This window comes from Arachis ipaensis, chromosome B8, assembly GCF_059453495.1.
Source record: "Arachis ipaensis isolate K30076 ecotype BB chromosome B8, ASM5945349v1, whole genome shotgun sequence".
Lineage (NCBI taxonomy): Eukaryota > Viridiplantae > Streptophyta > Magnoliopsida > Fabales > Fabaceae > Arachis > Arachis ipaensis.
Genome location: NC_142443.1, coordinates 14,016,420 through 14,039,703, shown reverse-complemented (window position 1 = coordinate 14,039,703; position 23,284 = coordinate 14,016,420). Strand labels below are relative to the sequence as shown.

The 23,284-nt window shown below is 34.8% G+C and overlaps 2 protein-coding genes across 2 annotated transcripts; one reads left to right on the top strand and one right to left on the bottom strand.

Annotated features, from left to right (window-relative positions):
- Window positions 1-242: 242 nt before the first annotated feature.
- Window positions 243-8,972, bottom strand: SEC10 (exocyst complex component sec10). The gene is made up of 24 exons (XM_088497685.1): window positions 8,679-8,972; window positions 8,191-8,415; window positions 8,007-8,081; window positions 7,634-7,735; window positions 7,433-7,483; window positions 7,249-7,354; window positions 6,890-6,997; window positions 6,336-6,427; window positions 5,375-5,543; window positions 5,223-5,299; window positions 5,000-5,098; window positions 4,825-4,915; window positions 4,082-4,167; window positions 3,826-4,002; window positions 3,619-3,672; window positions 3,391-3,519; window positions 3,188-3,280; window positions 2,943-3,089; window positions 2,676-2,773; window positions 1,997-2,081; window positions 1,575-1,633; window positions 761-859; window positions 594-677; window positions 243-474 (listed from the first exon to the last, which is right to left on the bottom strand). Exons 1-24 carry the CDS (start codon window positions 8,760-8,762, stop codon window positions 405-407), a joined length of 2,460 nt encoding a protein of 819 aa, XP_088353811.1. The 5' UTR covers window positions 8,763-8,972; the 3' UTR covers window positions 243-404.
- An 8,702-nt stretch (window positions 8,973-17,674) lies between these two features.
- Window positions 17,675-21,490, top strand: LOC107614122 (uncharacterized). The gene is made up of 3 exons (XM_016316349.3): window positions 17,675-18,219; window positions 19,033-19,230; window positions 20,732-21,490. Exons 2-3 carry the CDS (start codon window positions 19,068-19,070, stop codon window positions 21,391-21,393), a joined length of 825 nt encoding a protein of 274 aa, XP_016171835.1. The 5' UTR covers window positions 17,675-18,219; window positions 19,033-19,067; the 3' UTR covers window positions 21,394-21,490.
- The last annotated feature ends 1,794 nt before the right edge of the window (window positions 21,491-23,284 follow it).

The window sequence follows — 23,284 nt, the reverse complement described above, 5'->3', positions numbered from 1 at the left end:
ACTCGAAATGCGTATCAGATAAGCAAGAGGGAGTGGGCGGAACGCCAGAACATATAAGAGCCAATATTCTATTTGGACATTATTGTTAGGGATAAAAAGAGTGCTTATTTAAGTTTCTATAATAATTCTATAAAATTATTATTTTATCTGATAATACATGATGAAATTAGTTTAAATTCGTTAAAGTTAGTAGTGGCTTAGTGATCAAGAGTTCAGAATGTGAGGGGGAGAGAGAGAGATACTTGAAACAAGTATTGCTATTTTGATATTAACTAAAAAAAGCATAAATAAAATTATTATTATTAAAGTTTTACAAAAAAATTAATTTTAAAATGGGATTGAAACCACGGCATATCAACTCCACCATGTTCGAGAGGGGTTTAAAGATCACAAGACCATGTTCATTAATTCCACAAGGAACTGAGTTTGGATGCAAGTTTAGCACTCTTGTAATCGTCCCTAAGCTGAACAAATCTGGTAGACAAAAAGAAAAATGAATTGTATCAGAAAACATGAGCAACCAGCAAGTTATTATGGATATAAGATAATATACAGAAGTATTAACAGTTCCAACATAACTACATAAGATATACCTTTGTGCATCCTTGCGAATGCTAGGTGTACCTTCAAACAAACTTGCAAGGCTCTCCGGAGCAACAATAAAGACATTGGCCATGCTACACAAATGTTCAGAAAAAGTTACAGAAATGACAAGATAATGGGAGAAATCTAAAAGTTATTGCATATCTTGTGAACTTACATGCCCAACAACTCAAATTTCTCATCAACAGAAGGAGCATTGAAACTACGCACAAAATCTCCATAATCAGTGATGTCACGCTTCAGTCGCAATCCCCCACTAGAAAGTTGGACAAACAACAATGAGAATGATCCCATAAAAATTTTTAGTGACAAAAATGAAGATCCTAAAGTACAGTTGGAGTGCCAAATGAGAAATTGCAGATAACATCAGTTGCTTACACAACATACTAAATTGATGTGGATAGACCAAGAGATAAAACATTGTAGGGAAAATTATAAACGCGGAGGACCCCTATCATAGATGAAGATTTTTATGTCATTGCAGTGTGCCCATTGCAACAAACTACGGCTTGGTTTGGTAAAGCTTTTCGAAGAGGTGCTTGTGCTTTTTAAAAGCTCAAGCATCTCATTTTATGTTTGGTAAATAAAAAAGATCATGTGCTTGTGCTTGCAGCTTTTAAAAGATCGGGGTACTTTTGAAAGCACTAAGATAGAGCTTTTCAAAGTTAGCTTGTGCTTTTCAAAATTTAAAAGTCTAATATAACCTCACATGTTAACTAATTTTCAAATTTAATACTTGCATTTATGTCTATTATAGTATTTTTAAATTTTAAAAGCTATTTTACCAAATGCAGTTGTTGTTGCTTGTATTTATTAAAAGCAATTTTTAATTTAATTTACCAAACATAAATGCTACAACTTTTAAAAAGCCATATTTTAAAAGTTAGCTTTTATAAGCTACTTTTAAAAGGTAAAAGCTTTACCAAACTAAGCCTACATAGATCAGGGAATACAAGACAGAGGCCAATTACCTTGGATTAAACGTAAACTTTTGCCAATGGTTTAGCAACACCTTGTGCAAGCGATTTCCCTACAGTGATATATCAATGCAATTAGGAAAATGGTATGAAACTAAGAAACCAAACCCAAATCAGTACATCTTGCAATTTAACTACCTAAGAGGGCATGGTTAGCATTAAATTCAAGGTAGTTAGACATTCTTCAGATACAGCAAATGACTCAGTTAGGACCCTACTCCATTGGCAAAACACTGACTAATGACAGAAATATAAAAAAAAAAAAATATATATATATATATATATATATATATATATATATATATATATATATAAAAGTACATAATCTAAAGGATTCTCTAATAATATAATCTCCCTATTTGTGTTTCTATAAGCATCATACTGTTTCATTCAGGGAACAGACGTAAAACACATACCAACTCGGTCAGGAATGCTTGCTTGTTAAGACCTTCTAGAGCTGTGAATGCGGACTCCAGCACACGAGAAAGATAAGCCACAACCCTAACAAAGAACCAAATATCCTTGTTAGTAATAGAAACTTCGGGAACAGATTTTGACAGAGATAATTTTATCACTCTAATGCATTATTTGATATAAAATAGAATAAACAGCAAGTCATTTTCTATCAAAATAATAATAGGAACAATAATCAGAGTCATCTACATTATACAAAGAATTTAAAACTGGTCTCCTAGATAACATTGAAACCTATGCTCTGGTAACCTATGTAAAACTGCTATGAAACCAAAGAGGACAGGAAAGATCAGGAACCACTCTGATCATCCCTTTAAAAATGGAAGCTTAGAAACTGATGGATTGACATTAAAGATATAGTTTGACGTTTTCCTTCGTCATTGTAATCCCATACTTATATGTAGTATTTTTCTACAAATCCAAATTGGAGCTTAACGCCTTAAGACTCTCTCTTCAATATATATATATATATATATATATATATATATATATATATTCAAATTTAAATGTTCAGTAAAAGAAAATAATTCAGAAACTATCAGCCCAAAAATACAAATAACATTATCAATACCGCTAAAAAATATAACAGAAAATATACTTGGGTCTTCAAGTTATATCCACCTTGTGCAGGCATTGGTTGCCCGGTGATCAGGAACCAGATTATCATCAGATGTTCGATAGTCTGTTGCCTTTTGCTCAGCTGAGAGTAATCGCTCCACCTATCCATGGTTTAAAGTGGAACATTTATGATTTTAGATATTATAATTCCAGCTTTATATTATAGCAAAAAGAAAGCACGAAAAATTTAACCACCAAAATCTCAGCATTAAATTGTAGGATAGGTGGCAAAAGACTGTTCATGACAAACTACAGTCAGGCACAACTAACCTCAGCCATGACAGTTTCAATGCACTGTTGTAGTCCTTTGTAAGCAGCAGCCTCTGCACTGGACATTGCTGTTGCCATTTCTTCACAAGAAGCAGCATGTGCACCATCCACGGGAAGCAGAAGCCGGGATATAGAATTTGCAAAATACTGTAGTAGATAAGCAATCAATTCAGTTTGAGGTATTCTTACTGTTAAGTGTAAACCCAATATATATATATATAAAAGAAAAAGTCTTCTTAAATTACTTGTTGAATAATAGCTACACTGCTTCCAGAACGTTGTACAGCAACCATGAATGATCTGAAACTGCTTTCTCCAGCTGCAGCGGCAGCCTCAGCCTGCATATCGACAAGTAAATTCAATATGTTTTCTTAAAACACCTTCATATCTTATACAGCATTGGAAGCAAAAAATTCAATCATAAGCATGCAAAGGCTCATGAAGTTACAGCAGATGCAGCTGCAGCAGCCACTCTACGGCTCACACTTGTACCCAGCACAAATCTTTCCCTTAAATTAGCTGCCTCAGTCAGGCTGTCTCTAGCTCGTTCAAGCCCATCCGCAATATATTGACTGACCTGTAAAATGAATAAAGACGGACCAGAAAATACTGAGCTCCAGTAAATAAAATGTACCAAATGTTTGCATTCTGACAAATTGTGAAGCTACTAACTTACTTGATCTAGTAAACATGTAAACACGGCTTTAACATGGGTTGCAAGTGTGGCAGGCTGCAAAAGAACAGAAGATTCAGCATTCCATTACACTGCTTTTACTCGGTAAAAGGTTCTTACAACAGTTATCCCAAGTGAGTACTATGTTGAGTTTCATAAAGGACGCTTTTGGAAGAAAAATACCCCAAAATGGAATCACAGAAAAGTTACCTGGGAACAGAAGAGATTGCATCTTGATATGGCTTCTTCATTCCAACGGACAAACTCTGTCACCACAGTGACAGATATTTGTTGCTGAGATGAAGCAGCAGCCACTGATGCTCCTTTTGAGCGTCCAAGTGACCCAGATGAATCAGAAATCTGGCCTTCCGCTCGCAATTCCTCCATCTGCATTGCATTAACCCATCTAAAGCGTTGCCAACCAGATCCAATTTTGAAAGGAAAAGAACTTAAAACAATTACCAACCTTCACTTTATATAATTGTCTAAGAGCTGCCTGCTCATATTCAAGATATTCATCTTTGTGACTAGAAAACAGGGACTCTGTCAGACCTGATCCACATCAAGTTTCTTTGTAATAACCTAAATATTTTAATATTCCAAGTCCAGTGCTAATCATGCTCAACCAAAGAACTTATTGACACACTTTTAAAACTGTTACAGTCAAATATTAATAGGACAAATAATACAAGAATGAGGCATGTACTGAATACTAATACAAACATGATCATTGTGATAAAAGTAAAACTCAGTCAGTCAAAAAAGCTATACTTGAGAATTGCCATAAGCCAAAATTGAGCACTTGGAAATCCTAGAATGAATTGAATACAGAAATGAGTACTGAGGTTGCTAATAAAAATGAGACCATGAGGCAAAAGTTCCTGCTAAACCAATCAGTTGAGTAGAAAATTCCAATACGAAAGCATTCTCAAATTTTGGCCAAATAACAAATTATATTACAAGAAGAGGACCAACCTTGATGATTCATGAAAATCAATTGGTGACATGTCTTGCTATAATTGCATTAATTAGTTCTTAAATATTACTAGGAAATACATCTAGTAGTATAGCGGGTGGCAAACACCCAAAAAATATTTGAGTACCATCGGAATCTATGCTCCAAATTTGTTTCTTAGAGATGGGTTATTGTCAATGCAGAGAAATAAGGTACTCATGGAAGTATTGGTGTTGTAAAGTTAACTTTATTACCCTCGACATCCAAGTCACCACATCCCACAGTCCGTAGATCTGTAGCAAGTTCTCGAGTCTTTTCATATGCCACTGCCAGCATTCTAAGATACTGAAACACAAAGCACATAAAGATCAGCCTGCTCTAAAGCTGACTCTATGATAATAATGAAAGCATGAGGTTAGTTGTACTCACTAGTAGCAGCCCACCTTCCCCCATGGAAGGTAAATTCACAAGAGACGGTTTCATTAAGAGTTTGTCCAGAAGAGCTGTGATTCGCTGCTCTAAAACTCGCTGCATATAGGATCAGAAGGAAATAAATTAACAAACAATACCAGTTTGCCTTGAGAACAACCAAACTATGCAATGTCTATAAAGCCACAGCATTCATTGAAGACCATATTCTTATCTTTGATACCTGAACTAAAATCGACATAACTTCACTTGGAGAAGGGAATACAGCAGTTATTGTTGCTGCCTCTTTTCTAACGGTATCTGCAACAAATTACTATGCATCACCAATCTTATCAATAAATTACTACTTTACTAACAAAACATTACACTTCAAACCTGTGATTTCTTTATACAAAGACGAAAGCCCAGAAGCAACATCACTAGGACTAGCCTGTACAGCCTGGTCACCAAGAACCAGCCTAGTGTCTGCATTCATTACTTCCACATCAATAAACATCGGACGTGTTGCCACATAATGTTGCATCGCACTTGTGCCCCTATTGAACTGCATTGAAAAGTTTATTTAGTGAAAAAGACAGTCAATTATAAAAGAAACATTATTGAAACAAAATTGATAAATCACTCAATGAACTTAAGCTAGTGAGTTCTATTACCTACACTATAAGCAACCTAGACAGCGTATATAGGAAACAGAAACATCTGAAAGCAACCTTTCAAACAACTAATTTTTACAAATCATAAGTTGAAGCTTTGTTCTTTGTGTATATAATCTAATCATATATTTGGATTTGGATTAGAACAGAAATTTACCCAAGACAAAAGATTTGATTTATTGTATGGTGTAATTATATATATCAGTGTTGAACATGTCCATTCACTAACTCTCTCAAGGATCTTTATTAAGAACTAGGCCAATTGCCAAATATGATCTAACAAACTAATTCCACCTGGTTTCGGTCAGCAACTTCATAAAATTTACGAACAAAAAAGTACAAAGGTAAAAGGTCAAAGAACAACACTGTCTAAGCAATGTACAGATAAATACAACGTTATTCTCAAATTGATAACTTGATAATGCAATTTACATTAAAGACTTTAGCTTATGCAGTCAATGAATGATGTGGGGAACTTTGGCACCAGATATATGAAGGTGGAGATTGGAGAACAGGAATAGCAAACTATTCTCATAACAAAATGAGATAAACTGAGATAAATGTTATGCTTCTTCTAGGAGGAAGTCAAGTACCATTTCTGTCTGGTTTTATCAGCCGGAAATGAAGGGTTAAGCAAGGAGACACATAGAAGGGTGAAATCAGCTACAACAAAACATTATTACCTGAGACAAAATTTTGGCACATTCCGCCATTGTAGTCAATTCTCTTTTCTGTGATGCAGAATCAAACCGAGAAATCAATCTATTCTCCAATTCTGCAGAAATAGAAAAGGAATCATGGAACGCATTAGGGCATCCAAGAGCAAGAATTAAAACATTCATGGGTACTGCTGCTAAATATCTTGGTCTATCCATATGAAAGGTAAGCTACTCAAAATCATGTCAACCAAAGGGATAAGATTGTACTTTTATTCTTAAGACAACAAGAACTTTCTGCCCAATGGCCTTGGTAAAGGGCAAAAGGTAGAATTGGGTTGATATTGAATTGTGAGTCTCAAGGGTTGGTTAATTCATTTATTATAAATATTCTAATTCCATTAAAAGGGATCAAATATTCCATGAGATCAAATCCCTTAAAATTGTTTCCATTAAGATCATACTTTATTGAGAATAGATAAGAAATAATAAAATCTAAGGTCACAAAATTAAACAGGTAGGAATGGAGAGCAATAACACATAATGTGGATAGATACAATCATGTTTTAAAAATCCCTGACCATTGCAATAGTCCTGCAAATTAGCAACTGCAACTTCTAATCCTCTGCTAGCAGCTGCATTTCCAACAGCTGATGAAAGTCTACCAATATCTTCCTCAGCAAATGTCCCTGGAAATGAACAGAATTAGCATCCCATTGACTTGAAACGGTTTTGGCACTAAAAACGCAATCTAGGACACAAGGTTTGCCTTGGAGGATACATGTCATAGCCGTCGAACAAAAAGAAGAACTAATTTTAGGAGTTGAGAATAGTGCTCTCTATGTCACAAAGCAACAACTTTACCAGTGCACTAAAGCTCTGGTCAAATAATAATAATAATAATAATAATAATAATAATAATAATAATAATAATTCTTACGTAATTTCTGGGCAATTGAAGCAGCCTCAGCAACACGACTGTCGTCAGAAAATAAAGGTGAAAGCTCCATCAGATCACCTGGGCTGCTATTGAACTCCATCAAGTACTGCAGAAATTAAATCAATCACATGTAAATTTTCCCAACATGAAATGTTGTATCACGGAATGAACAAACTAGTATTACTTTGATCAGCTCAATTGTTTGACTGGCAGTTTCACGCTGAGAATCCGCACTCTGACAAGAAATAAGAAATAAGAGTATAAATGAGATAATATTTAAAACGATAAAGGCATAACTGACTTACACATAAAAACAATTTTATGTGCAAATCTGAGATCATAAACCATTTATCAAACACAAATAATGCATTGAACATATTTCTACCTGGAGATGATCTCCAATCTTCGCAGCTGTCTGGCCTACACTTGAAATACGCGAATCCAACCTCGCAAAGCTCTCGAACAGTCCATCTACACCTTTCTCTAGCTGAAAAGAGAATCAAATACACAAACACATTTACAAAACCACAAAATTTTAACAAATCATTCAAATTTAACCTTTCCAACAAAGTAGATGAAAAGTAAACAAAGGGAGAAAAGAAGAAGAGAGGGGGGGGGAAGGGCGCACAAACCAGCTAAGATTACCAATCTTTTTTTTTTCCAAAATAGAAATATTCCAAGGGTTTCTAATTCACATGGTTCATAAAAGAAAATATTCGGGATATACATAACACCAACAGAACAGAATGCAGAGTAACCTCGGTAAGTGTCTTTCGATGCTTATTGTCCTGAACTGCAACATCTTTCTTAAGATTGAGAAGTCTCCCATCAATCTTCATCCAAAATAACAACAATCAAAAATGTAACTAAGAACCTCTAGCATAATTTCTCATTTCTCAGGAAAAAAAACTAAACAAACAAGCAAATTCAAAAGAAGTAAACCTGTTTGCGGAGCTCAACGAGCTCCTTACAAGAGTCTTTGAACAACGACAAGAGCTTCTCAACCTCAGGAAACAGAGGGCTGGAAGCCCCTTGCTGAGAACCAACAAACTTGTTGGTAACATGGCCATTCGGAAGAGAATCTTCCGCTTCCAAATCTTCCAATCTGAACGCCGGAAGCTGCTCATTCACTAGGTTCCCAAACAACGCATCGAACGAAAAATCACCCTAACAATAACAACAAATCACGATCCGCCAAAGGCATGTCACACGTAGAAAATCTCAGAAAATCAGCTCTACTAATAATAACACAATAACACAATAACACGCTTCCGAAGCCACTATTAACCAAATTCCGAATTCACAGATATGAAATGTAAATCGAAAACAAGCTAACAACGCAAATTACACGTTTCAGAGAATCGCGATTCACCAAACACTGATTTCATATAAGCAAAAAAGGAACACAAATTCAGCTGAAGATTCAAAACCTTGAAGTCATCGATGTCGAGAATGAGAGGGGAGGATTGAGCTGCGGGTTTCACAGGTTTAGGATCGTTCTTAGGATCTCTCATCTGAACGAATCAAAGGGAATATCTGAAAATGGAAATCGAAGAAGCTGAAGGAATGTTTGGGTCTCTGTTGTTGTATTTTTGTTGGTTGAAGTAATCGAAGGGAGCAAAATGCAATGTGTGTGACAGTGAAAAAAAAAATGAAAGAGAAAAGAAGTGTGAAAAATTAAAAAAGAAGCTAGTGTGATTAGTGGAATGAGTGATGAATTATGAGATGGATAAATAATATTTTCAGCTGAAATGGATAGATAATTCGGAGTAAATTATTATTTTGGATATCAATCAACTTTGGCTTTTAAAAATAAATTATTTTCATTTTCAAAATATTGGAATTATATTTAGCCTTGTATTTCGTGGGGATTGAGTTGTGTGTGGCAACTTTTTTTTTTAAATAAAAGTATTGATCCTTTTATTTAATACATAAATAAATAATTTAATAATACCACGTGTGAATAAATTATTGGATAAAAAACAAGAATAAGCTATGGGGAGAAAGAATTTACGTGAATCAGCCAAAACAAAATCCTTTTCACAAATCAACCAATGCACAAATATATGTAGTTCGAATCACACTGTTTCGAACCTTGATTGAATGTAATTCGTATTGAGGCAATTCAAATTACTATGAAGCCTGAACTAAGCATAAATCGAATTGGGCCAATTCGAATTACTCCATTTATAATTCGAATCAAGCTGATTCGAACTCCTCTCATGCACGCCATGCAACGTAATTCGAATTGGCCTAATTCGAATTACTCAATTTCTAATTCGAACCAGGCTGGTTCGAACTATAAAGGAGCAGAGTTGTATATATATGTTGTGGACGTGAGTTGCTCTCATTAGAGGGGTAGAATGGCTAGTGAGGTGAGTTTTGTGGTGTTGGTTCACCATAGAGAATCGATTTAGAGGAAGACACATTCCGGTGTGAAGTTCACTGATAAGGATCCTCTCTGTATTATCGTGAGGCCTACGATAAGGTACGATGACCTTGTTAGCACTGTGCTGATGAAACTGGGTCTGGATGGTGTGAAACGGGTTAAAAAGTTCTTCTATCGCATTCCAATCACGGTGCTCCAAGACACCGTGAAGTATGATTGTTTCACGATCGGGAGTGATGAGGACTTGCAGGTCATGTTTCAATGTCGCCGTCAGTTTCCGGAAGTGAGGACACCAGAGCTTTTGGCAAAGTTGGTTGATGTGGTATCGAGCTCGGGGGGTTCGAACCGGAATACCACCACTTTAGCCATGGTAGCCGGTTCTAGCTCTAGACTTGCCGTTGCTTCTACCTCCGTCCCTGCGTACGAGCCACCCGTCCAGCCTGTCGCCTCCCCTTCCTTCGCTGCTGATCTCAACGGCAGTGTAGGCGACGAGGTTGGAACAGGGGAATTTCGGCCGACCTCTTTACAGTGTGCTGCACCGGCTGGGGTTGGAGAGCAATTTTTGGATGATCCAGAGGATGATGATATCAAGCCGGATATGATTGCTGATGACAGTGGCGATGATATCGGAGCGAGTGAGCCTGCTGGGGCGGGAGGTGGTTCTAGCTCTGGCACACAGCAGTACCCTCCACATTTTTCATCCTTGGACTTGGATGCCATGAGGCAGGAGGGGGTTCCGGGGCAGCCTGCTGGGTTTGGCGCCGGAGATGCGGAAGGGTCTCCAGGTCTGACAGAGTTCCAGGTTGGTCAGCAATTTCAGGACAAAGATGAGGCCCTGTTAAGTGTGAAGACTTACAACATCCGCCGAGGGGTACAGTACAAGGTATGGAGTCCGACTATCGCCGGTATGTGGGCAAGTGTTCTGAGTTTGGAAATGGGTGCACATGGTTGATTCGGCTGAGTCTTCGGTAGCGCAAGGGCATTTGGGAGGTCAAACGGTACAATGGACCTCATACGTGTCTGGCCACCTCCATCTCCAGTGACCACAGGAGTTTGGATTATCATGTGATATCGGCATTCATTATGCCAATGGTTAGGGCTGATGCATCCGTCAGCATCAAGGTGCTCTTAAATGCCACTGCCGCACACTTTGGGTTTAGGCCAACGTACAGGAGAGTCTAGCTGGCGAAGCAGAAGGCAGTTGCCTTCATCTATGGTGATTGGGATGAGTCGTACAACGAGCTCCCTAGGTGGGTGTTAGGAGTCCAGCTGACGATGCCTGGTACTGCTGTTGCAGTCCTTAGGACGAGCCCTGTTCGAGTTTGTGGACAGCTGGACGAGTCTCGAGCTTATTTTCACATACTGTTTTGGACGTTTCCACCGTGTATCGAGACATTCCGTCATTGCAAGCCGCTGGTTAGTATCGACGGCACTCATCTGTATGGCAAGTATGGAGGAACGTTGCTTGTGGCAATTGCACAGGACGGGAACTCCAACATACTCCCTGTTGCATTCGCACTAGTGGAGGGTGAGAATGCTGAGTCTTGGTCCTTCTTTCTCTCCCACCTGCATCAGCACATGACACCACAGCCGGGTCTGCTGGTTATATCGGACAGGCATAACGGCATCAAGGCCGCGCTTGAGGCTCCCGACGGAGGCTGGTTACCTCCAGCTGCATACCGGGCATTTTGCATTCGACATGTAGCGGCAAATTTCGCCCTAACCTTCAAGGGCAAAGACGCAAGGAGGCTTCTTGTCAACGCGGCGTACGCGAAGACCGAGGTGGAGTTCGATTACTGGTTTGATATTCTGCGGTCTGAAGACCCGGCGATGTGTGACTGGGCGAACCGGATTGAGTATTCCTTGTGGACACAGCATCGTGATGAAGGGCGGAGATTCGGACACATGACGACGAATATCTCTGAGTGTGTGAACTCAATCCTGAAGGGTGTCAGAAACCTCCCTGTGTGCTCGCTGGTGAAGGCAACATACGGAAGGCTAGCCGAACTATTTGTTCGCAAGGGGAGAGAGGCTGAGGCCCAGCTGGGAACCGGACAACAATTCAGCCAGCACTTGGTGACTTGTATCGAGGCCAACTTGAAGACGGCGAGGTGCTTCACGGTGACTTTGTACGACAGGGATAACTCGGAGTTCACCGTTGCAGAGACAACTCCGACTGGTTCGTTCTCACTGGGTAGCTACAGAGTCTCGCTTGCATCTTAGACATGTGACTGCGGATACTTCTAGGCACTTCATTTTTCGTGTCCGCACGCACTGGCATGCTGTGCCTACTCACGGCTTACATGGCAGCCTTACGTCCACCAGGTGTATCGTCTTAGTTCGGTGTTCAGTGTGTATCGGATGGGATTCACACCTCCCATTCCGGAGGGTTTCTGGCCACCATATGACGGGCCGACTGTAATCCCGGACCCTAACAAGAGGCGTGTGAGAGAGGGTCGTCCGAGGTCTACTAGGATACGGACTAACATGGACGACGCAGATCCAAACCGGCCAAAGAGATGTGGCCTCTGTCGACAATCCGGACACACACGTCGGATTTACCCACAGGTCGGAGGGCCAGAGCATGCAGGGGGACATGAGTAGTTGTATTGTTAGCTTTGGTACTTTGTTTATTTCACTTTAGTGTTTACATTCCAGTGTTATAGGTTTTCTTACTTGTTGTTGTTAACTGATAGAGTTTGTTAATGTTAATGCGATGTACTTTTATTCGGATCTTACTTAATGAATATGTTCCGTTTCCGGAGTTTTGTACGAAATGTATGTTGAATTCACAACGCAATAAATAAATCTACAGATTAAACTAATACATGATTCGGAAAATATGCTAGTAACTGAAATTTCATAAACTTTGAACAACCATTTTCAAAGTAGAATATCATGATTTGTCCACAACATATATATACAACTCTGCTCCTTTATAGTTCGAACCAGCCTGGTTCGAATTAGAAATTGAGTAATTCGAATTAGGCCAATTCGAATTATGTTGCATGGCGTGCATGAGAGGAGTTCGAATCAGCTTGATTCGAACTATAAATGGAGTAATTCGAATTAGCCCAATTTGATTTATGCTTAGTTCAGGCTTCATAGTAATTTGAATTGCCTCAATTCGAATTACATTCAATCAAGGTTCGAAACAGTGTGATTCGAACTACATATATTTGTGCATTGGTTGATTCATGAAAAGAATTTTGTTTTGGCTGATTCATGTAAATTCTTTCTCCCCATGGCTTATTCTTATTTTTTACCCTAAATTATTTGTATGATAGATTTAATCCTTTTTATGTTACATTCTTTTCGGGATTATTCTACTATCCGTGATGTATGAAATTCTTTAGATTCTTCTATTGTTGAACATGCTAATGCTTTCGACTTCTAATCCTGAATATTAGTGTTATTAATAGTACAAAAGAAGTAATGGGTGTTAGAATTTGGTGAATTAGGCAGAATAGATGTAATATTTTTTCAACCCGAATGAATCTTGGCCTAGGAGAAAAATCTCTTGTCTTGCAAAAACTTTGGTGAATGAGATGAAAAGGGGTGAAGAAGGATAAAAATTTTTAGGATTATGCAGTCCAGAATTTTTTCTGACAGCCACCTCCCAAAATATTCTTAAAGTTAACTGTGATGCTAGAGTTCTCCCGAACTCTTTTGTAGCGGATTTTAGGTGCGTTATCCGTGATCACTATGGCATCTGGGTACTAGGTAGTTTGAGACGTCTGTCCTTTGATTCAGTTTTCAAGAATGAGTTATTGGCAGTTTGAAATGGTCTTATAATTGCGTGAGAAGTTGGTTGTGATTCATTGACTTGTGAAACTGGTTTTATGGATGTGTATCTTTTGTTGAACAATATTATCAACTATGTTGTAGGTGATAATATGGATATTATAGAGAAGATTATGGAGTTGTTCAGTAAAAACTGAGAAGTGTCATTCACTTAGGTTAGAAGAGAAGGAAGACTTCTCTAGTTTTGAACCTATAGAATTAAGCTAGCTATCACTCCCTGCTTAAAATAGTCTCAATATGGAAACTACTGTAATAAAAGTAGCTGTAGATGTTGTCAAAGAAAAAGTAGTGGATCGAAAATTAAGAAAGCACAATTCAAGTCACAGTATGAAGACATATCTCGTATAAAAGAGGTAATGGTAGAATTCAACTTCTGTATTGATCTAATGTTGCTGCCGATTGTCGGGCTAAGATAGGAGCTAAGAGTGTTTGTTCTCATATTTCTATTTGTTTTAGTTTTATTTACAGACACAAAAAAAAATAGATAATTATTTAGTTAAAGTTATATTAGTTATTATATATAAATATTTAAATTAATTTTTAGAGAATTTTAAATTAAATATTTTAGTCCCAATAAAAATCTTTAAAAATTACTTTTAACAAATTAATTTTTTTTTATTATTTGCTTTTAGAGAAATTAATTTGTATTATAATAATATTTTTTGAAATTTAATTATTTTTAATATAATGATATGGACTTATTTATTTAACATATATTTAAAATAATAAATTGATCTTTTTAACGAAAATAATCTTCAAAAAATTTTAAAGAATACAAATTTATTTGCATAAAAAAGTGCCGGTTATAAAATTTTTTGGGAACATTTGAGTGTTAATTCATAATCTTAATTCTTATTATCGGGTTTGTTAGAACTTAGAAGTCTATATTTTTTAAATCAATAATTAATTAATAAAGTAATAGATGGATATATAAATAATTAAATACCGATATTAGACATTAGACTCGTATTAAAATAAAATGGCTAAATTGAGCAAACACCAAATTCAACTGTAGTCTATTTTTTTAAAGGACAAGATAATTCTTATAATAAAAAAAAGTGATATTTTAATTTTTAACTTTTTCATTTTGAAATAATATGATTCTTCTACTAAAAATCGTTAAATAATAACGAAAATTAATTTTATAAAAATTTTATTTATAATTTGTGAAGTTTCAAACGTTTTTTTTAATAGAAGTAAAAATAGTGATATATCCTAACATTGTAATTTTTAGTGTTTTTTAAAATTGTGAAAGGTACAAATTCAATTTCTGTACCTCAACTATTTTAATTTTTTTTAACACAAATTGGATGGTCCGATTTTTGTATCTCTACAAATCGGACGGTCCAATTTCTATACCTCTAACAAATCGGACAATCCGATTTCTACTTTTCTAATTAAATGATTCTACAATTAAGAATAACACCCAACTGTTCACATTTAAAAAAAAATACCATTGCCACTCCAATAACAAAAACAAAAAATGGTTTCAAACTCTCAAAAACTATTAAATAAGTTTATTTCTGAAAAATTCTTTCACCCTAGTGGCTAAGTGGAGAAATACCTTTACTGAAAATTATATATTGCAAGAAAAAATATAATTGCAGTACGAAGACCTTTTAAAAGAAAAAAATAGCATCGAACAAGAAATGAAAGAAGAGAACATTAATATTGAGAAATCGATGATAATGCCGGTAAAGGAAATAATGATGATAATAAAGTATGGTTACATAATAAAAATAGTAAAGGTAGAAACGATAATGATACGGATGAAGTCATGAAGAAGGTAGTGGTAGTAGCATAGTTGTTAGAATTAAACTGGTGATCAAATCGATCAAATTATTAGTTCATTGATTTAACTAGTGAGACACAGGTTGAACTGATTGATTCCGTCCTACGTAAATAAAAATATAAAATAGTCAAAATTTAAAATTAAAATTTAAAATACATGTATTATTAACATTCTAAAAACAATGAAGTCTTAAATTCTAAAAATAACTAATATAAAGATAAACATAAAATTAGTTAGTACTATTATAATAGTATCTTAATTTGGCACTGTAACGACCCAACTTTCAGAACGTCATGATCGTACCGAAAGTAAAGCGTTACTAACCTGTTTTCCTTTATTAACTATTTACTATTGAGCCTTTAGTTCGATATCGCGATTCAGTTTTGTAGAAAATTCTAGAAAAATTTTGTTTTTGTTTATCAAAATCATATATCAAACATACTCCGTTAAAAATATCTAAGAACATTGTTTATCAACATATTGCTAAGTTCAATCAATTATTTCTAATTTAAATTATAAAATAAAAATACTAATCACATTTTTATAAAATATAGTTTAAACTCAATATTTATTAATCAAATTGAATGATATAACTTTTCATTATTTTTCTATCTCCGAAACTTTAATTTCAATTTATAAAATAACCAATTATAGTAAAAATTATACATAAATATTAATTGACGTAAACTTAAAGCATTTATAAATATCAATCTAATCATTTCTAATAAAATAATTTATAGGAGTTCAAATTAATAACATAATTCATTCAAAATAGAATTTATTTAAATTAAATTATACAATTCTTCTATTTTTTTCAATTATCAAAATTGTAATTTCAATTATACCAAATATCCAATAAAGATTATATAAAAATTCTAATTAATTTAAACTTCAATTATCATGAAACTCCATTTAATTACCTTTAGTAAAATAATTTTTCTTAAAATAAAGTTATCAACAAATATAATAAATCACAAATAACTAATTATTTGATTTTCAAAAACTAGGGTTGTTACAGGCACAATAAAAATAACAACTTTTAAACTATATTCAAAAAATAATTTTAAAATATCAGTATTTTTATATGATTAAATAATAATATATAAATTTATTTTTTTCTCAGGATAAATAATTTTTATTTTATTAATTCATTAATTAATTTGTACTTATGATATGATTCAAGTATGTGTTTAAAAAATTAATATTATTAGATATAATTATAAATAGCAAAAGTATTTTAGGATTAATAAAAACATTTTTATTTACTTTTTAATTTATAGATGGTTAATAAAATTTAATGTTTATGTTAATAATTGTATACAATTAAAAAATAATTAATCTAAAAAATGTTGAGTATAAAAAACATTCAATTATATATATACTAAATAAAATATATACTTTAAAAGGCATAAAAGATAATAAAAAAACAGATTGGCATAGTGATTGTTAGCTTGCTTTTCATATTTGAAGAGTCAAGTTTAACTTCCACCATTTGCAATGTTTTTGAAAATTTCTTAAGTTGATAGTGTATGTTAACTATTTGACCGGTCAAGTTTGAATTAGTTTATATTGATTTTGATCGGCTTATTTTCTTAAGCGGTTAGAATGTTAAATTGGACTAAATTAGTGTTTAGTTTATTGGTTTTCTGGTTGAACCAATCAGTTTAGTCCAATTTTTGTAACTATGAATAGTAGTAATCATAGTTAGTCATATTATTGAAAAAAATTTTGTAAAAAGAAGAGTTTAGGAGTTTAAAACCTTCCACAAAAGTAATTGTCATTACTATTTAACAAATATTTTAACAAAAGAGTTATATTATCCCAAAATAAAAAGGTTGAGGGTCGAAGTATCTATTTTTATTCGACAAGGATCGCCTTGTCCTTCGTGAAAATAGATAAGGACCAGATTGAGTCTTTATTCGGCTAAATACTCAATTTTGTTACGAATTTGCAGGCGAACTTTTAATTTAATCCCTGGAGTTTTAATTGTCTTTATTATTTAGTCTTTGAACTTTGTGAATGTAACTAATATTAGTTCCTGGAACAATTTTTGAGACACGAACATTAACAAAATGCTGACGTGGACAACCTGATGTTAAGCTACGTTAGACTATGTAAAACAACATTATTTTGGTTTTAGCACTCAAATAGCCAAAAAAACATCGTAAGTAGTGTTTATTAAAAATTTTCCTTCCAAAACAAGTGATACCATGTCGTTTTTTAGATATTTAAGTGCCAAAACTAGAAGGGCGTTGTTTTACAAGCGTGATATCTGACTGTCCATATCAGCACTCCATTAATGTCTCTTATATCGGATATTGTCTCAAGGACTAATAGGAGTCACGATTGTAAAGTTTGAAATCTAAATAACAATGTTATGAAAACTGAACCAGATCGACTAATTCATTTGAATTCGCCTGAACCGATCTCCAGATTGGTTCAATTAAAACGAAAAATTAGCTGGCTTAAAATCGGTCGAATTGGTGGTTAACCGAGAAACCAATTGAACCGGGCAAATTCTTTTCAAGATTTCGGGTTTTTTAAATTACTAAAAAAAAAGTAAAAAACAAAACAGCAAACAGCCCCCCCGCCCCTTTCCCCTCTCTCTCTCTCTCTCACGCACACACACAATTCACGAACGAAACCCTCCCCTTGCTAAACCCTATCAGAGGCAAGAAGACCTGCAGCCACCTTCAAACTTCAGAACGCCACAACTATCGCCACCGGCGGTGACAGCCAGCGATTGCCGTCGTCGCCTCTCGAAGGTCTACTCGGCCCTTGTCTGCTGGATCCTCTTCTCCTCGACGTCGCCAGAAGGTCTGCTCGGAGCGTTTGGCGTCGCAGTCTCCGTCGTCGTCGTCAAGCCAGTCTCTGTAGTCGTCGTCGTCGGCCCTGTCCTCTTCGTCTCTGTCCTCGGCGTCAAGCTTCTATCTTCGAGCCCTCTCTCTCTCTGTCCGAGCTCACTTCCCTTCCTCCCTCGCCGCCGGTAAGCACTGCTGCTTTGTTGCTGGTTTTCTGAAATAATGGTTGATGGTTGATTTGAATGATTCTGTTGAATTTTTTTGCCAACTTAATTTGTCAGCGTTAATTTTGTTGATGGGGTCCTGAGATGGGGTTGATGGTTGATTTGAATGGTTGTTGTTAATTTTATGTTCTGAGTTGGGGTTGTTGCTGATGTGATTCTGAATTTAGTTTGATGCTGAGTTTGGACTCTTTGCTTAATTTTTTTGTTTTTGGATTCTCTGGCTTTGGATGCTGAGTTTTCTGTTTTTGGATTCTGAATTTTTGTTGTTGAATACTTTATTAGAAGCCTTTGTTGAAAATTTTTGTGATTCTGAATTCTTTTGCCAATGGTTTGAGTTTTTGTGTAAGTTTGTGTTTTCCATTGTTGCTGATTATTTGATTATTAGAAGTTATTGTTGAAAATTTTCTTATTCTAAATTTTCGTTGTTGATGTGATGAGTATTGCTGCTGATTACTTGATTAGAACTTAGTAGTTATTTAGAAATTTTTTGTGAAATTATAAAATTTTAAATTTTATTAGTTTAGAAATAATTGAATTTGAATTTTTGAAATTGTATATTAAATTTGAATAATTTTATTTAATATTTAATTAAATTGGTTCAATGATTGGTTCGGTTCTCGCAATCTTCTTAAATAGAGACAATTAAAATTTTAAAGACTAAATTAAGATTAGAGTGCAAGTTCATGGATCAAATTGAGTATTGACCCTGTGTCGAAATTTTAACCCCTAGTAATTCTTTTATTTTGACTGAAATTTTTATTATGAATTGAAAAGGCCGAGACTAATTCGAGAGCTGCGAGTAACGAACGATGGCAGAGAACAGCAGAGAAACCCGAAGACGAAGAAGGATCCTCGATCAAGGATCCGACCGCCTCGCCTTCATTACGGGTCGGATCCAAACCCTCCCAACTCAGCCACAACCCGATTCTTCATCTCGTTCCGGTCATCCAACCACTACCTTTACTACCACAAGTACGTTTTCCATCTTTTCTCACCTTTCCCTTTCTTCATAACTGAATCTCAAATTCAGAACAAAAACTCACAAATTGGAGTAGCATTTTTACTTGTTTTTAATTTCTTGTGCAATCCGATTCCAGACCCTAGAATTCTTATATTCACACCTAATTCCGGTAGCTACTATTAGTTGCCCCATCAATTGATTAGTCAGTTTTGACTGTTAATTGACTTTGGGATTAGTTAGTCTTGATTATAAGCTTCTTTTGAATATGAGATAACATAATTCAACTAGGTAAATGATTTTGAGTTCCGAACAATTCATAACTAGATTCATACTTTGAAGTGAGAATGGGCTCGAATTTGTTGGCTATGAGAATTAGGTTCTCTGGATTGGCTATTGGATTTGGAATTGTTAATCATTTTCATATTGGATAGGCAACTAGTGAGTTTGTAGCTGCTACTCACAGCTTGTATGAATAAGATTTAGATGTTTAAGCATTTCATTAGAAATTGTTTTGTGAAATAAGATTGAGGATGTCATTAGCCAGAGAACTTGGTTTTCTAGATTAGCTATTGCATTTGTATCAATTTATCACGAAGTTGAATTCAGAAGATTTAACATCTATCATATTAGTTAGACAACTAGCCCCTGCATCCATGAATGTAAGTTTGACAAAAACAGTACGGCAAAAAATTAATGTATCTAGATGTGATGTACGTGTTTTCTCAAAATAACAGTATGTAGTAGACAGAGGTAGTAGTCGACCAGTCGGTAGGGTAGAGTCTATTATTTTCTTGAATCAGACCAGAAGTTTTAGACAATTTTATTGGTTGATTCATTTCATAAAATAAGATTAGGGTAAACTAACAGAATGGTACCCGAAAGTCCATATTACTGAAAAAATATCCGAAAGATACGAACGATAAACAAGCTTTCTAAAGATTTAAAAGCCTGATAAAAATAACAATATATTTTGTTTTATTAGTAACAAACTAATTTTGTTTTTGGCAAACGAGGTGTGCATTTGATTCAAATTTTTGTATGAACATTTGGATAAGTAATTAGAAGATGCATGCAAAAACTAGAGCAAAATTTGATCACTAGACCTCTTTTTTCTTCTTTTCAAAATAAAAGTGGTCATTCACCAAAACATTCACTGTGGTAGAATCACCAAATTTTATGGATGAAAATGTTTATTTTTTCTAATCATACTCGCAAAGAAGGGCATCAAAATCCGTTCTCTAAAGCTCTTTTGAGAATATGTATCTAATATGTGGTTATTTTTATCACTTTTTAAATCTTTCAAGGGTTTAATGGTTGTTCGTATCTTTTGAAATTATTTTTGTCAGTTATATAAATTTGTGGGTCTCGTTTTGGTAGTTTACCTATAAGATTAAGAATCTTGTTGGTTAGGGAATATGGATATCTAGAATGGCTAGGATAAATTTCCTACAAAATTGTATGTTGGAATGAATAGTAATTACCATTTTGTTGACAAGCCGTGTCTCTTTTCAGCTTTGCCTTATGACGAGGCAGAGAAGAAATCAGATTCTATTATGTTAAATCACAATTCGGTTGTTGTTCCTTCACACGAAGCCGATGCAAGTGTCAGTGGAAGCCAAACACCATTGCATGAACACGAGCCCAAAAGTGCAATTTCAGGTGTCCCTACATCTCAAGATGAGCATGTTCAGCCATCTCAAGATTTGCCTCCTGATATCATAGACACCGAGCAACTGTCACGACAAATGCCACAGATGGGAGAATCTAAACTTCGGATCACCCCAAGTGAAATAAGTTCTGCCATTGATGCCTCAAGGTTTACCCGCCTTCTTTGTTCTGTCGTTGTGGCTGTACTTGTAGTTGCTTCTTATCTAGGATTTTCTCTGATGAGTAGCAAGTTGATTAAGAGTATAACAAGCTTTAGGCCACTGTACTTAGTTTTGGTAACTGATTTGTCGATTGTGGCTGCACGTGTTCTTTCTGGCAAGCAAAGAGGTTTCCGAAGGTCTAACGGGAGAGAGTATAGAACTCCTTCTGATGGAGATCAATACGCACAGCTAGCTAGGACATTGGAATTAGGCTTGGTTATGAAGAACGCTATGGATGCTGTGTTCATTGATTGTGCTGTTTATGCAATCATTGTCGTATGCGGCATTTCTCTTTTCCAAACATAACAATGAATTCTTTTATTTGCTTGAAACTTGTTTTTGTGCTTTGTTAAGTGACTTTTGTATTGTGTGCATTATGATTAAGCAAGAATGATTAGTTCACCAATTTCCCTCAGATTTAAGTTAATTTGAATTGTTGTTTACTCATATCGTGATATGCTTTTCCACGCTAGACAAGTTTTTAGAGAACAGTTAAGTTGTAAACTATCATTTTAGTGCTGGGTTTGGATCCTGTTGATTTTATTTGAACATGACTTTGCCATGTTCGCAAACTAAAATGATGAACAATGGACTAGGAGATATAAACATGGCAAGATCATGTTTTGACTTGTGAGAAATGAAGGAATGGTTGTTCATTTCTGGATTTCTATATTCTTGTGGAAAGCAACATAGATATCTATGTTGTGGTTGCTTTTCATTTTGATTTCAATTGATTACAATGAAAAGCAACATAGGAACTAAAGAATTATGGATTTTAGTATGTCATATAACTCAAACAGGTTGGCTAGAAAAAACTGTAAACTACATTGCATATATTAAACTCAAAATGAATTAATTAGAGTAACAAAAAAAGCTAAGAAAAGGAGGGGGATACAAGGCTAGTTATGACATTGATATTGATACAATTATATTGAGTTTTACTTGTTTTGTGTGGGATTAGACTTGCTTGGAGGAATTGCTCTGAAACAAGACTCCACCCTCTGCTTAGGGGAGTTCTTGTTCTTCCTCAATCCCCATGAAGAATACAACATGTGTGTGGATTGTGGAACTTCAACTTTGACCCTTGTAGATGTAGTGGAAGAGCATGTTGATGGTGATATCAATAATGAAAGTACAAGAACAAGAGAAGTTATTAGTGCTATGATGAACAAAGGCTTCATGGTATAATAGTAGTAGTAGAAGAGAGGATTGTATTCTTGATTCTTATTTTATTGTAGTTAAAGATGAATTGAATGTGGCATTGAGTCAAGTATCTTCAAATGTTTTCTAAGAAGAATTGTGAAAATGGTGAAAAATCTAGTTTGGGATTTGGTGCATATAGTTGGGATCATGTGGCCATTGTGTAACCTTTATTTGGGTGCACCTACTATGGCATTTTCTGACCTGAGGATTTGGTGAAAATGGAATGGTGACAGAAAGATCATGTGGTTAGGCACGTGATGATGTTGCCATATAAAATGATATGTATTTGAGTTAAGTAAATTTGTTGGGAAGTAAAATTCATTATATTTTCCAATTATAAAGTAAATAGTGAGACATTTATCAACATTGGATTGGTGAAGTGGGGGACAAACTTTTTTTTCTTTTAGATAAGAATTTTGAATTTAAGTTTTGGATATATATATATATATATATATATATATATATAAAGAAAAAAAAAAGAGAAGATATAATAAATATTTTTTTTGGTAAGGATACAGGAAATATTATTATATAGACTTTGTTGTTGCCATTTTTCCTCTTGCAAAAAGCCATACTTTTTTTTTTATTGAAAGGAGAAATTTCATTCCGCAGCAGATAAAATGTGTCTCTAATAAAATATTTTTAGAGTATCACTTTTGAATGATACTTCTAAAAAGTGAATTAATTTAGAATTGAAGTCGCATTGGAATTGATATATGAAATAAAAACGGTATCACCTTAAAGATACGGTATCACTTTGATAGAGAACTAATAAAATTTTGTCATTCGTATAATTATATTGATAAATAAAAAAATACTATAAAATTTTAAATAAATTAAGACTAAGTATTGGAGGAGCAAATTTCACTTTAAATTTCAAATCACTATTTATGATATATGGTGCCATAAATATTTTTATAAGACCCAAAATGAAATTGAAATTAGAACTAGCATTAAAGATACTTTAAGCAAGACCTCTTTAGTCTACACTAAA

Bases quoted from the DNA above. Each gene is read 5' to 3' on its own strand.
- SEC10 (XM_088497685.1), bottom strand. From the start codon at position 8,762: ATGAGAGATCCTAAGAACGATCCTAAACCTGTGAAACCCGCAGCTCAA. The intron at 5,099-5,222 runs GTATCAAAGATA...TCCTATATGCAG, and splicing joins TTATGTCGATTTTAGTTCAG to CGAGTTTTAGAGCAGCGAAT. The intron at 4,916-4,999 runs GTGAGTACAACT...TTTGTGTTTCAG, and splicing joins GGGAAGGTGGGCTGCTACTA to TATCTTAGAATGCTGGCAGT.
- LOC107614122 (XM_016316349.3), top strand. From the start codon at position 19,068: ATGGCAGAGAACAGCAGAGAAACCCGAAGACGAAGAAGGATCCTCGAT. The intron at 19,231-20,731 runs GTACGTTTTCCA...GTCTCTTTTCAG, and splicing joins CACTACCTTTACTACCACAA to CTTTGCCTTATGACGAGGCA.